The 14047-nt window shown below is 37.1% G+C and overlaps 1 protein-coding gene across 1 annotated transcript; it reads left to right on the top strand.

Moving 5' to 3' along the window:
- The first annotated feature begins 1888 nt into the window (after positions 1–1888).
- On the top strand, positions 1889–4161 carry LOC120158885 (protein SUPPRESSOR OF QUENCHING 1, chloroplastic-like). The gene is made up of 7 exons (XM_039169615.1): positions 1889–2299; positions 2502–2602; positions 2731–2787; positions 2875–2969; positions 3090–3189; positions 3570–3628; positions 3873–4161. Exons 1-7 carry the CDS (start codon positions 1954–1956, stop codon positions 4003–4005), a joined length of 891 nt encoding a protein of 296 aa, XP_039025546.1. The 5' UTR covers positions 1889–1953; the 3' UTR covers positions 4006–4161.
- The last annotated feature ends 9886 nt before the right edge of the window (positions 4162–14047 follow it).

The raw sequence follows: 14047 nt of genomic DNA on the forward strand, positions 1-14047 counted from the left end.
GAAATATTAATAAATATATTTTAAATATTTTAACAATTAATATTTTGATTAAATGATATTAAAATATTTTATTAGTATTAAATTTATAAGATAAAATTATTTTGAGTATTTATTCTTTGAAGTGAAAAGTTAGGAAAATGTCTTACGAAAAATCAGATCATAAGTCATTTTCCATAAAACATAAAGGAAATTTTATTGACCAATAAAATGTTTTACGTTAACGAACCAGTTTTCCTCTAACCAAACACTAGAAAATGAGATTTAAATTCTCACATTGACCAAGCAAACCTTTGAATTTTTTTTCCATTTACTCAATTTATTGAATTATTTCATGAAATATGACGGTTGAATGGATTGTTTAAATTTTTAATATATATTTTATTAATTTTTCATTGTTTATTCAATTATTATTAAATTGATGATTTAATTATTTGAATTGAACTTCATCAAGTTATCTCTTAATCAAAGATACTATTATTGTCCCCAAACAATTGATAAAGTATCTTCGTATTATTAATAATTAAGAATATATTTAAACAATTTAAATACTAATATTCAATCACTCTATAAATAATAATATTTTTTTACCATTGAGAAAAGTTATTTTATTTTAATCACTTCACGTTATCACATGATAAATAACACTAAAATGATATTATTTTTAAAATAAGTCAATTTTGTATTAAAATAATATTATTTTAGATCCTTATAAAACTCAAATTTTCCACACAAAAAAATCATTTTCACTATTTTCTTCTTCTTTTTTTCTTTTCATTTTCTCTTCATCTATCCATATTCTTGTCTATGTTCATTGTAATCGACAACTGCTAATCATCATCGATGACAGTTAATGAGTCTCAAAATTTCCCATTAAACTTCACGCTATTGTCCGTTTAACCAGAAATCACTACACAATCTAAGAACGTTGTTTTTCACTGTTTCCTTCGCCTCTCACTATTGGAATCTTCCAACAAATTGACAAAACTTCAGGATGATTTTGTGGTGGATTAGGGCTACCTTGTTCTTTATTTTCTCCATACACTCCGCCTCTGCTTCTCTAACTCTTCCTTGTCATTATCAACTCGTGTTTTCTGGAGGTTGTTTTGATTGGTCCATCCTCTGAAATTGATGTTAGGGTTCCAAATTCCAATGGTGTTATAGATCCTGCAAATGGAACTTTGAATTGGACGTGTTCTTTTTAAAATGTTGGGATTTCCTTCGTTTAGATTTAGGTAACTTTATTAGCTTAACGATTCTCCAACTTGTTGAGAGAACAAAGTCTAGAATCAATTCAATTTGTATGTGATGGAGGATAACGGTGGGCAAGATTTCAATTTGAAAGTGAGGCCACTACGATGTTTAGCTCCAATATTCCCTCCTGCATGAAAAATCATTTCATGATCTCGACTCATCACGTCATTCATAAACTCAGTTAATCATATCTATTAATTTTAAAATAATTTTAAATAATTATCAATTCTTTATTTACACATAAAAAAATGAAAATTCACTTAGATATATCTAATAATTTTTACGCCCGCACTATGCTTCTCATGATTCTCGTATACCCAAATTGCTATGCCTCTTATAATATAATAAGTTGTATCATCACTTATTTTATCATAATCGAGCGATTAAAATAGAAGTAATTCAAAAGTTGAATGATTAAAATAAATTTTTTTAGTAACTACAATAAGAATGAGAGTAAGAGTAAAATTGAGTGATAAAATTTTGTAATTTACCCTAAATGAAAAGAGTGATCGCTCCTCCCTCCTCCCTCCCTCCCTGTGGATAAAGCACCAGTTATTCAGGGCCTAAAATGAAAATTCAGCAGAAGGCAGTGTCTTTTTTCTCCACCACTTGTATTTTTAAACCCCATATATCATTTTCAGCGCACTACAAGGACCGAAAAAAAGGAAAAAAAAATTTTGACAAAAAAAAGGGAGTTGACCTATGGCCATGAGACTGCTAACAACTCCAAGTGCTCTATCTCACCCAACAAAGCTCTTCTTCGTTTCATCGCCAAAACCCAGCTCAAGAGCAAGCTCCATCTTTCAACCAAGACCCTTGTGCAGAGTTTTCACGAGGAAAATGGTGGTCACGGCATGTGTAAAGGTGGAGGAAGCGAACGTGAAAGAAACTGCTAAACAAGAATGGGGCAAGGTGTCGGCAGTGTTTTTTGACATGGATGGTGTGTTGTGCAATAGTGAGAACCCTTCTAGGAAGGCAGCTGTTGATGTTTTTGCAGAAATAGGTGTCCAATGCACTGCCGAGGACTTTGCTCCTTTCACTGGAATGGGTAAAAATTTTAGCTTGAAATCATCCCTTGCTATTGCTTTAAGCTTCTCCTGTTATGGATAGTCTTACTTAAAATTTGAGGAAGGTAGGTGATTAATTATGTGGTGCTTATTAAAAAAAAGGCAAAGGTATTTCAAAACGTTCTTTGTAAATATGTTAATCTGCAATCTTACTTGCATTTTTCTACTTTACTGATATGCTAGGTGAAGCAAACTTTTTAGGGGGCGTTGCTAATGTGAAAGGTGTTAAAGAATTTGACACTGAGGCAGCAAAAAAGAGATTCTTTGAGATATATCTGGATAAGGTAATTAGCCCTTGGTTTTTATATTGAGATTTATAGTCTCTTGCTATGAATGGAAAATCATAAAATGCTGATTTTCTGTGTTTTTCGATGAACAAAATTTCACACGACATGTTATTTCCTTCTCCTAGTATGCAAAACCAAATTCTGGAATAGGATTCCCAGGTGCTCTTGAGCTCATTACTCAGGTATTTAATCCAATCATCACATGTGAGAATGAGATAATGATGTCACATCGGATTTATGGCCATATGATGGAGTATTCTGTTTGACAGTGTAAAAACAAAGGTTTAAAAGTCGCTGTTGCATCCAGTGCTGATCGTGTCAAGGTTGATGCTAACTTAGCTGCAGCCGGATTGTCAATTTCAATGTAAGCCAACTTAATATAGTTGTTTCAACGCATATATTGATTGTATATTTTTCAATTTTTAGCTTTGCAGCGTAAATCTTTTTGTTTTTTCTTATCATGGCTCTACCCTTTTTGTACCAGGTTCGATGCTATTGTGTCAGCAGATGCTTTCGAGAATCTGAAACCTGCTCCGGATATTTTCTTAGCTGCGTCAAAGATATTAGATGTTTCCCCTGAAGAGGTATACCGAATTCCCTCCCTTCTACAAATTGAAACAACTTCCTTCCTACTCATTTACCAAAGAAGAATGGTGATTCTGCTCTTTACATTTTGCAAATTTTATTTGTATTTCTGTGAAAGAGAATGCATTTTTCTTCTTTATGTGCCAAAATGTATTAAAACCTTTCCGATGTTGCCATGTTTCATGCTCTTATCATACTTCCCATTTCTCTCATGGACGGTACCACTGTAGAATTTTGACAGCTTTATTACTTGGTTGGACAATTTCATATACTTGCTATATTAATACTGCAGAGCTTCAGTTGTTAGAACTCTTTGTTTCTTAAATCGGCATTTTAGTTTGTCTGCCAAGGAATGTGACATCTATCTATCATTCGCCAGTGTATTGTTATTGAAGATGCTGTGGCTGGAATACAGGCAGCTAATGCAGCAAATATGAGGTAAATGATCATACATGCATGTTTGTTTCAATTTACTTATGCCTTTTTTAATAACATTTTCAACTTAGGTGAAAGAAATGATTTGCATACAGGATTAATATGTATCATCAAAATCATCAACTTTCCCTTTTCTTAACATGCTAAATTAGTCTTTCAGGTTGTGTTTTTCAACCATTTGCTTCTCTCATCATACATAAATGAAGCAAGTTCATAGTAAATTCTAATCATTCTCCACTGGCTGCAGATGCATAGCTGTGACTACTACTTTGAGAGAAGAGGCTCTAAAAGCTGTCGGTCCATCATTTATCAGAAATGATATAGGAAGTATTTCGCTTGATGATATTCTCAGTGGCGGCTCGGGTGGTTATAGTCTGTAGTCCTGAGAATATGCTTCTAATGTCATTTTATACAATCAACGTTGTAAAACGGTGATGCTTTTTAGTGTTCTATTTTTTAAGATAAACTCTTGTAATGGGATCCTATGTAGTGGGAAATTTTCAATTCTATTGATAAAGTCCATCCTTGTGCACTAAGAAGCTGGATTACTAAATTTTTATCTTGAATTTGATGAAATGTCGCGTAAAATGCTCACGTCTGATGAAATTATTGGGGCGTGTAGATTTTGGCATATAAGGTACTAATAAAAACATTTGAGCTGTTATTATGGTTTTGCTGCTTTCTGAATCATCAGGGATCGTTTAAGCAGAAAATGGTAATGCTCTTTTCCTTGTATGTAACTTATCTTTTTAACGTTATCATTTTTTAAATGAAATTCGATACAAACGTATGGAATTCTAAAGATGTTTAACTTCTCAGAGGTAGCTTCAGTAATGTGTATATAGTTTGAGGGTTGAGCTGGACATCGCATGAAATGATGCATTCTCCTTCGTATGAAGATCCCATGGCATGACTAACCCTGGAATTCGGTGTAGAGTTCTTATTTCCTACTGATTTGTAGGAAATTTTTTTATTGCTGATATAAACAACAGTGCTGAAATCCTTTATTTTAGAACTCAAAAGGAGTTCATCTTCCTACACCAAATTTCAAATCTTTTAGATGCCTTAGGGGGCGATCATCGGCCGACACACAGACCATTGTTGTTAATGGCGGTTCATCCAGTGCGGGGGCTTACATCTCAACATATCATTACTAGAAGAGTATCGTTTCTTCAAGGTCTCTTCATCCGTCTCTCTGCCATAGCTACACCAAAGTGATGCACACATAAATCGCTGAAGGGTCTAACACCTTCTTTACCTTTATTTTCTCCAAACTTTATCATGTTAAAACAGTAGCATTGCCATCTAAGAATATTCCTTGATGTTCTCATTCCTAATACCAATTGCAGGAAGCACAGAGTAAATTCACCGTCGACGTAAAACCCTGAAATGCTGCGTCTATTGATCCCTTGGATGGTGTCGTAACCGTCTTTCGGTTGGACCCGGAATTGGGCTTCGACTTGAAATAATTGGGTTAGAGTCGCCACCGATCATTTTAAAATGATATTTAGGTAGATCGGACACCATCTTACCTGATATGCGTTGTACCAAAAACGTGTCGAGTTCGGGAGTCGGTTACGGTCAAGGAAGGATTAGCACCCTTGAACCGCCCTTTCGGTACCAATTAATTTGCCGATTGTCTTTGATTGCGAAAATTAAAAATTTAAATTTAAATTTAAAATATTCGATTCGAATTACTTACCTCTGATTGGTTGGAATTACTACTGAAAAAAAGTTAAAAATATTTGATTCAAACATACTCAATTTCAACATCATGCATCAAAATTATTATTCAAATTCTTAATCAATGCCAAAAGAGAGATAATTATTGAATCATCAAATTATTTCCCTATAGTCCAACTACGAATAAGAATAATTAATGTGAGTGTCTAGGTGTCAAAATTAAAGTCAATTAAAACCAATTAATAAATAATATGAGTTTAAAACTAATTATCCAAACTGACAAAGCAATTAATCAATTAACAAAATGTTCCAAAAATTTTGATCTAATTATTAATAACTTATTAACAAACATGGAAACTAATCACGTTAGTCTACCCCCATTAAAACAATTAACGTCTGAATTAACCAAATTAATACCATAATTAAAACCTCCATCAAAACATGGAGCTTAATGGCAATCAATGGTCACGTTTTCTTCATGCAAGTAATTCAGGGAATACAAAAAACACCAAATCATGAATTCAAAGAAAATTAAAATTAATTAAACTAATTATGGAAGTTAAAGCCTGCGTATTATACAAAGAAGAAGTCACGTTTGTTACCAATTAATTAACTAAATCAAATTACGATTATTGGTAAAATTAAACTAATTAAACTTCGGCTAATGTTTTAATTACCAATTAATACCATAAAAACTAAAATCAAGAAAATGAGATCAATCATGCTAGCCAAGAAGAGATGGAAATCACGTTTTAAACAAATGAACCAGGGAATGCAAAGCCATAAATTATGATTTTCTTGTCTTGTTTAATGAAGATAATGCAGATTTTAATTATTCCAATGCATAAAAAAAGCCAATACAGAATTTGATCATCCTACCCAAGGAAATAAATTAAGCCACGCTCGTTACAAGCACTTTCACCGAATTTGAAAGCATTCAACCATCAACCATGCAAACTCCAAAATTGTGCTGATACAATGAAAACAGTTTCGGTTCTGTTACCTTCTTCCAGTTAAAAAATTTGCTGTTGAATGTTGGTTCGCCCGAGATTTGAAGATTTACTTGCCGGCTTGATGCTTTGGCATTCTACTCCCCATGATTCATGGAGCTTTTCCTTTTCTCTTTTCGCAGGTTTTTCTTCTCCAAGAATTTTCCTCCCCTTTACAAGGTGTGAAGATGGGTTTAAATAGGGATATATGAGAGATGATGGTGAAAGTTCAAATTTTATGGGACTCTTGGGGAAGTTGAGTTGTAGTGGGATATTGGATTCCATGGGATAAGGTTGTTTTTAGTTTAAAGGATGTGGTGGTGGAAGAGTCCTCCTAGGAGATGAACTCTAGTTAATTTTCTTTTTATGTCTATTTTTTTGGAGGAAAAAATAATAAGAAAATGAGTGTCTACAGCTGCCCCTCTTTGTCCTTTTTCGTGGAACGAAAAAATAGGACAAAGATAAAATGACACGAATTTTCGTTCGGTGGAGTTGACTCTGATGTTTCTATAACTCTCTGTCGAATTGAGTTGTGAATGACTCTTTCGTTGTGAATGACTCTTTCGTTGCGAATTTGAGTCCATATTGAAACGAAATTGAAGCTGCAGTTCAGAATTTGAATCAGAATGTGACTTCTTATTGCCAAACTGTAATCCGCTTTGGTATTCTTCTTGATTGAAAGACATTGGTTTGAGAATTCAACTGAAAAATCATTCTTTGACTCCACCATATGGTTGATAGGCCCTTGAGCTGACTGAAATCGAACCCGAAAGGTCTTCATTGATAGATAGCTTTTCACGACTTAAGCTATGCTGCCGGAAAAACGATTTATTGTCACTAAGGCACGGTTAACTCATGTCTTCTTCTCGACTTGAAAACCTTGATTGTAGCCGAACAGTAGTGTGGTTGGGGTGTCATCGAGCTGAATGGAACCGAACTCGACAATTTTATTGACAAATAGCCCTTCTTGCCTTGAGCTATGTTGTAAATGATATGACCTCGAAGTTGAGTGTAATCGAACTCGGGGGTCTTTGGTAGATAGCTCTTCTCGACTTAAGTTGTGCTACAAATGATATGCCTTGGAGCTGAGCGTAGTCAAACTCGAAGGTCTTTGGTTGGCAGACAACCCTTCTCGACTTCAGGTATGCTGCAAATGATGTGCCCTCGAAGCTGAGTGTAATCAAACTCGGGGGTCTTTGGCAGATAGCCCTTCTCGACTTAAGTTATACTGGAAATGATGTGTCGTTGAGCTGAGCGTAGTCGAACTCAAAGGACTTTTGGTCACAGATAACACTTCTATCCTTGAGTTATGCTGTAAATGATGTGCCCTCGAAGCTGAGTGTAATTGAACTCGGGGGTCTTTGGCAGATAGCCCTTCTCGACTTAAGCTATGCTGCAAATGATGTGTCGTTGAGCTGAGCATAGTCGAACTCAAAGGTCTTTTGTTGACAGACAACCCTTCTAGACTTAAGTTGTGCTGCAAATGATATGCCTTGGAGCTGAGCGTAGTCGAACTCGAAGGTCTTTGGTTGGCAGATAACCCTTCTCGACTTAAGTTATGCTGCAAATGATGTGCCTTGGAGCTGAGCGTAGTCGAACTCGAAGGTCTTTGGTTGGCAGACAACCCTTCTCGACTTCAGTTATGCTGCAAATGATGTGCCGTTGAGCTGAGCGTAGTCAAACTCAAAGGTCTTTTGTTGGCAGACAACCCTTCTAGACTTAAGTTGTGCTGCAAATGATGTGTCGTTGAGCTGAGCGTAGTCGAACTCAAAGGTCTTTTGTTGGCATACAACCCTTCTAGACTTAAGTTGTGCTGCAAATGATATGCCTTAGAGCTGAGTGTAGTCAAACTCGAAGGTCTTTTGGTCACAGATAACCCTTCTAGCCTTGAGTTATGCTGTAAATGAGGTGCCTTGGAGCTGAACGTAGTCGAACTCGAAGGTCTTTGGTTGGCAGATAACCCTTCTTAACTTAAGTTATGCTGCAAATGATGTGCCGTTGAGCTGAGCGTAGTCGAACTCAAAGGTCTTTTGTTGGCAGACAACCCTTCTAGACTTAAGTTGTGTTGCAAATGATGTGCCGTTAAGCTGAGCGTAGTCGAACTCAAAGGTCTTTTGTTGGCAGACAACCCTTCTAGACTTAAGTTGTGCTACAAATGATATGCCTTAAAGCTGAGTGTAGTCGAACTCGAAGGTCTTTTGGTCACAGATAACCCTTCTAGCCTTGAGTTATGCTGTAAATGATATGCCCTCGAAGCTGAGTGTAATCGAACTCGGGGGTCTTTGGCAGATAGCCCTTCTCGACTTAAGCTATGCTACAAATGATGTGCCTTGGAGCTGAGCGTAGTCGAACTCAAAGGTCTTTGGTTAGCAGATAACCCTTCTCGACTTAAGTTATGCTGCAAATGATGTGCCCTCGAAGCTGAGTGTAATCGAACTCAAAGGTCTTTTGGTGACAGATAACCCTTCTAGCCTTGAGTTATGCTGTAAATGATGTGCCCTCGAAGATGAGTGTAATCGAACTCGAAGGTCTTTGGCAGATAGCCCTTCTCGACTTAAGCTATGCTGCAAATGATGTGCCTTGGAGCTGAGCGTAGTCGAACTCGAAGGTCTTTGGTTGGCAGATAACCCTTCTCGACTTGAGTTATGCTGCAAATGATATGCCCTCGAAGCTGAGTGTAATCGAACTCAAAGGTCTTTTGGTGACAGATAACCCTTCTAGCCTTGAGTTATGCTGTAAATGATGTGCCCTCGAAGCTGAGTGTAATCAAACTCGAAGGTCTTTGGCAGATAGCCCTTCTCGACTTAAGCTATGCTGCAAATGATGTGCCTTGGAGCTGAGCGTAGTCGAACTCGAAGGTCTTTGGTTGGCAGATAACCCTCCTCGACTTGAGTTATGCTGCAAATGATATGCCTTGGAGCTGAGCGTAGTCGAACTCGAAGGTCTTTGGTGACAGATAACCATTCTAGCCTTGAGTTATGCTGTAAATGATTTGTTTTTAAAAAAATGGCTTCCCTTAACGGGTCGAAGCCGGTCATGATTCTTCCGGCAGTTCCTCTGAGCGAGTCTGAACCAAGTAAGATGATCATTTGATGACTCCCCTTTTACGGGAAAGCCCACTGATGAATTCTGACAGCCGAATGTCTTCCGTTGTGGAATTGAAATCTGGCTTGAAGACATAAACTGGAAATATGTTGCTCATTGTTGAGTTGAGTTGAACTGAATTTGATCTGAATTGGTTCTCGAACCTATCTGAAATTGGTTCTGAGATCTGTAGATATGTCAAGTCGGTTGAGGTGTAGCTTCTCACTGCCGAGTTAAGAAACCACCATCGTTCCTTAAAAGCACTTGCAAATCGAGTATATCTTGAAATAGAATTAAAACCTGACTCAAATGGCTGTAAAAAAATGTATGCTAAAATGATGAATGTGATGCACCTAAGTATGTCTAAGATGCATGCAACATGAATGAATTATGTTTTATCTCTTGGACTGGAGTCCCGTATTTTGCCTGCCAATTAGGTTCATGGAATCGATCGTGCCCCATTTGCTTCTCGGGCTTTAGCTTTATAGACCTTTCAAATCTGAGACTGTTCTGTTTGAAAATGTTTCTCCTTTTTCTTGTTTTAGGAAGGAAAATGATAACAATTCTGTAAAATATTGTCCGCAATTGAATCAAATTATAAGCATGAGTTCAAAGAATATCAAAGGAATCAATAGCTCTTTTAATGCTTTCAGCTCTTTGACAAATGTTCGAAAGGATGAGTTGACTTTAGGTTGACCTAAGGTTTCGGCCATAAAAGGGTCGTTTTTCGGTTATTGTAACATGCTTTTCTTTGGCTTGGCATTTCAATTGGATGCGGACAAAATGAGGCAACTAGCATGATCAATTACTAGACCTTTTATTTCGGTTCTCTGAAATCTTCCATTTGTTCAAGTTTTGCAAGCTCTTCTAACAAAGGTAGTGCAGAAATATCGTCTAAAAATAAAATTCTTGAGTGCTCGTGTGAAATTTGACTATAACAGGTGTTCCTTATCTCCCTTAGTCCATCATTACCGAAAATTTCTTGCTTAAATAAATTTGTTTTAATTCGCCATTATCTGGCTAGCTGAATCCATAAAGCCGGGGCGTTTAACCAATTGCTTTAGAGGGACAACTTAACATTATAATCAGTTTTATCAAGTTAACTGAAGGGTTCATCTCATCACGAAGTCTTCGACCGGACAAAAGCAGTGGAGCAGACACCGAATTGCCAAGTGTCCGAGCAATGTCATGGTTTGAATGCAATCTATTCATAAAGCCAGGGATTTCGAGTTTCCTCTAGAACCAATTGCCTTAGTGGAATAGCTCAGTTTTACGGATTTAATTTCTTAAGATTGTAAAGAAGAACCTGTTATAGTCTAGGTGTTTTGTTGAAAGTCAAAAAATTTCATTTTTAGAGTTCAATTTCCAAGCAACTGACCTAAAATAGATTCACCTGCTCTACTATTCCATCTGTGAAGATCATTATCATCACTGACCGTCTTAAATAAAAAGTATAGTAATCGTCATATGCAAACGATGCCCCATGTTGTCCGCACCTTATGAAAGGAAAATGTTATATTGGTTAATTGCAAGAGTAGGGTATGGTGTTTGAGAGTATATTCTGGGTAAGGTCAAAGTCCTTGTTTTTAAATCATGTTACTTCGTCAAATATCTGTAACTTTGAACCATTTACAGAGTTTCTTAATTCAGATGATATTCAAAGAATTGTGAGTTTGCAAATGTGATTCATTGCTTACAATCTTTAAAGTAGCATAAATTTATTCAAATGTCCAAAGAAAGTTCAAAAACAAGTCCCAAACATGAGGAAAAAAAATCAAAAACAAATTCAAACAACATGTCTCAAAATTGAATGAGGCCTCATCAGGATGCCCCACTTGCCATGACTCTTTCTGCTTTAGGAGTGTCATTGCTTTCATCGTAAAATTCCAGCTCTTTCTTGTCCATCATTAGTTGGATCAAGGCTCTAAATTCTGTACATTCTTGTACATCATGTCCATCTTCATTGTGATAACAACAATAACTGTCACTTTTGGAATATGATGTGCCAAGATGTGGTGCAAGAAACCCCTCATTTATCATTTGCCTCCATACCCAAGCAAGAGGTAACTTCACTTCGGAAACTCTGGTTTTGGCCTTTTTACCTTTTTCCTCGGTGACTGCACTTTCCTTATTCTCTTCATGATTTGGTTGGGGGTTCTGTGTAACGTAGAGTGATTCTGAATTATTAAAATGAATCCAACCCCTGTTGCGTATCCTTTGGATAACCCTCTTAAAGGGGAGGCAATTTTCGATAGCATGCCCCGGAACACTGCCATAATATTCACAGTGCGCATTTTTGTCATACCACCTGGGGTATGGGGGCTTTAGAGGTGTCTCGGGATAGGGTGACACCACATGTGCGTCAAACAGTTATTGGTAGAGCTCCTTATATGTCATGGGAATGGGATCAAAATGCTCTTTTTCCTTCTTCGGTTTTTGCCTACAAAAGGGTACGACTGGAAACGACTTTGAAATGTTGATGATCTCTCTTTCCTTCTTCTTCAGGGGAGGCTTTCCACCCGTTCTACCTCCTGGGTTAATGGTAATTTCTACCCTCTTTGTTTTGACCTCTTCTTCAAATTTCGGAATGCGATAACTATCCGAATTATCTTCAAGTCCTGGTAAGATTCTGGGTGAGACAACCACTTGCGGGGTAAGTGGCATGGTTACCCCTTCCGATGAACCTACCCCGAGCGCACTGGTCTGTTGCAGGCCAACTAACTTGGCAACGATCTGATCCACCAAGGACTCTTGGTTCTTTGTGATTGTTTCCAGAGTATTTCGACTGTTCTGGTTTATCTTGTCTTCTAGCTCTTTCTGTAGTTTTAACATATTCTCCTCGATTTATGTAATTCTGGCTTCCATCCTCTTCTTCTTCAAACGAGTGTTATATGGATGGGGTGTGTCCAATGCTTGAGGCGGTGTATCCAGTATTTGTTCCCCTTGATGAGACATGTTTATGTTAGTTAATGTGAATGTAAAGAAAATAACAAAATGCAAAGAAAATAAGAAATGCAAAATGTCTAAATATATGATGCATGAAATGTCCGAGGCATTGATCCAAAAAATGTGCCTGTTATTCTGAATAACCCTAATTGGTGACAAAATTGTTACGTCTGAAGAGACAAAAAACTCTTTTTGATGGTACAAATCCTGTACAGCTTCTGACAAGTTGATTCGTCTTTTTCACTAGTTGAATATCCTGTCGAACCATTCCGGCTCCTTTGGCTAAAATGTGCAAATAATGAGATGCTTGCCCCAAAAAAGATCTCGAAGGACTGCATCTCCGACTTTCACTTTCTACCGAGCTTGTTTCTAACGAAAGTGTCATTGGAGCCCTCCATCGAGAGAAACTATCCGAAGCTTGCTTCTTGAATTCGTCAGTAATGGCATCCAGCTCAGCTAGTGTTTCACCATCTTGTTCTTGTAGTTTTCGAAAGGAGCGACCGGGTCAGTGACCTTTTCCTCGTATTGCCCCTGCAACTTTGCCTTTGAGTATTCTTTGACCACGGTTGGACTTCTGAGTTTTTTTTATCTCTTTGTATTATAACCCCTTTGTCTGTTAATGCAGATTATTTATGTTTAACAAACACATTTTTGGTGGATCAACACCTCGTTTTAAATGATGCGAATGATGAGAACAAAATGAAAAAAAAAATAAATAAAAAGAGTTAGTGAGGTAAATCAAAACAATAATAAAAATGAAAAATGCTACCCCACATGATATCTACCCCACATGCTTACTATTCCTACCCGGACATGATCTCTATCCCGCATGCTAATTTCAAACAAAACCTAACCACATGTTTGTCTAGTTCGCATGCTTTGAACAGAAAATAAAGCAGGAAATAAAACAGCCTAGGGTTTGGAATGAGGTTTCGGGGTGGGCTCTAATTCCCTGTACTCTCCCGGTTTAGGTTCTAAAAAAGGTACTCGAGTTCCCCTTGTCGGTGCCCCCTTGGGCTTGCCAGACCCTTAGTCCTAAGCCCATTATAAGCTTGTGTGGACTAAGTTAAACTCGAGAGGAAACATTCACTTATGCCCATACAGAGAATGAATTCACACGAAGGCATAAGGTATATGAATCTCGAAGGTTACTTGCTAGGCCCATACGGTGAATAAATTCACACGAAGGCGTCGCTTTCGCCCCCACTTAAAAGGGTTCGAAGCTCGGGTATAGAGCCTGAGATAGAAACTTTTCAAAAATCTGAAATCATTGAAAAAAATGTTAGTACAACTATTTATTTGAAAAATAATCAAAGGTAAATAATCGGAACTGAATAAATAAATTAAAATTTAAACTTACAATTTTCGCATAAAAAGACAACCAAAAATTAATTCTGGCCTGACTCACTTACCTGTCCCCAGCAGAGTCGCCAAGCTGTCGTAACCGTCTTTCGGTTGGACCCGGAATTGGGCTTCGACTTGAAATAATTGGGTTAGAGTCGCCACCGATCATTTTAAAATGATATTTAGGTAGATCGGACACCATCTTACCTGATATGCGTTGTACCAGAAACGTGTCGAGTTCGGGAGTCAGTTACGGTCAAGGAAGGATTAGCACCCTTGAACCGCCCTTTCGGTACCAATTAATTTGCCGATTGTCTTTGATTGCGAAAATTAAAAATTTAAATTTAAATTTAAAATATTCGATTCGAATTACTTA

Source organism: Hibiscus syriacus, unplaced genomic scaffold, assembly GCF_006381635.1.
Source record: "Hibiscus syriacus cultivar Baekdansim isolate YM2019G1 unplaced genomic scaffold, ASM638163v2 tig00111332_pilon, whole genome shotgun sequence".
In the NCBI taxonomy this organism is placed as follows: Eukaryota; Viridiplantae; Streptophyta; class Magnoliopsida; order Malvales; family Malvaceae; genus Hibiscus; species Hibiscus syriacus.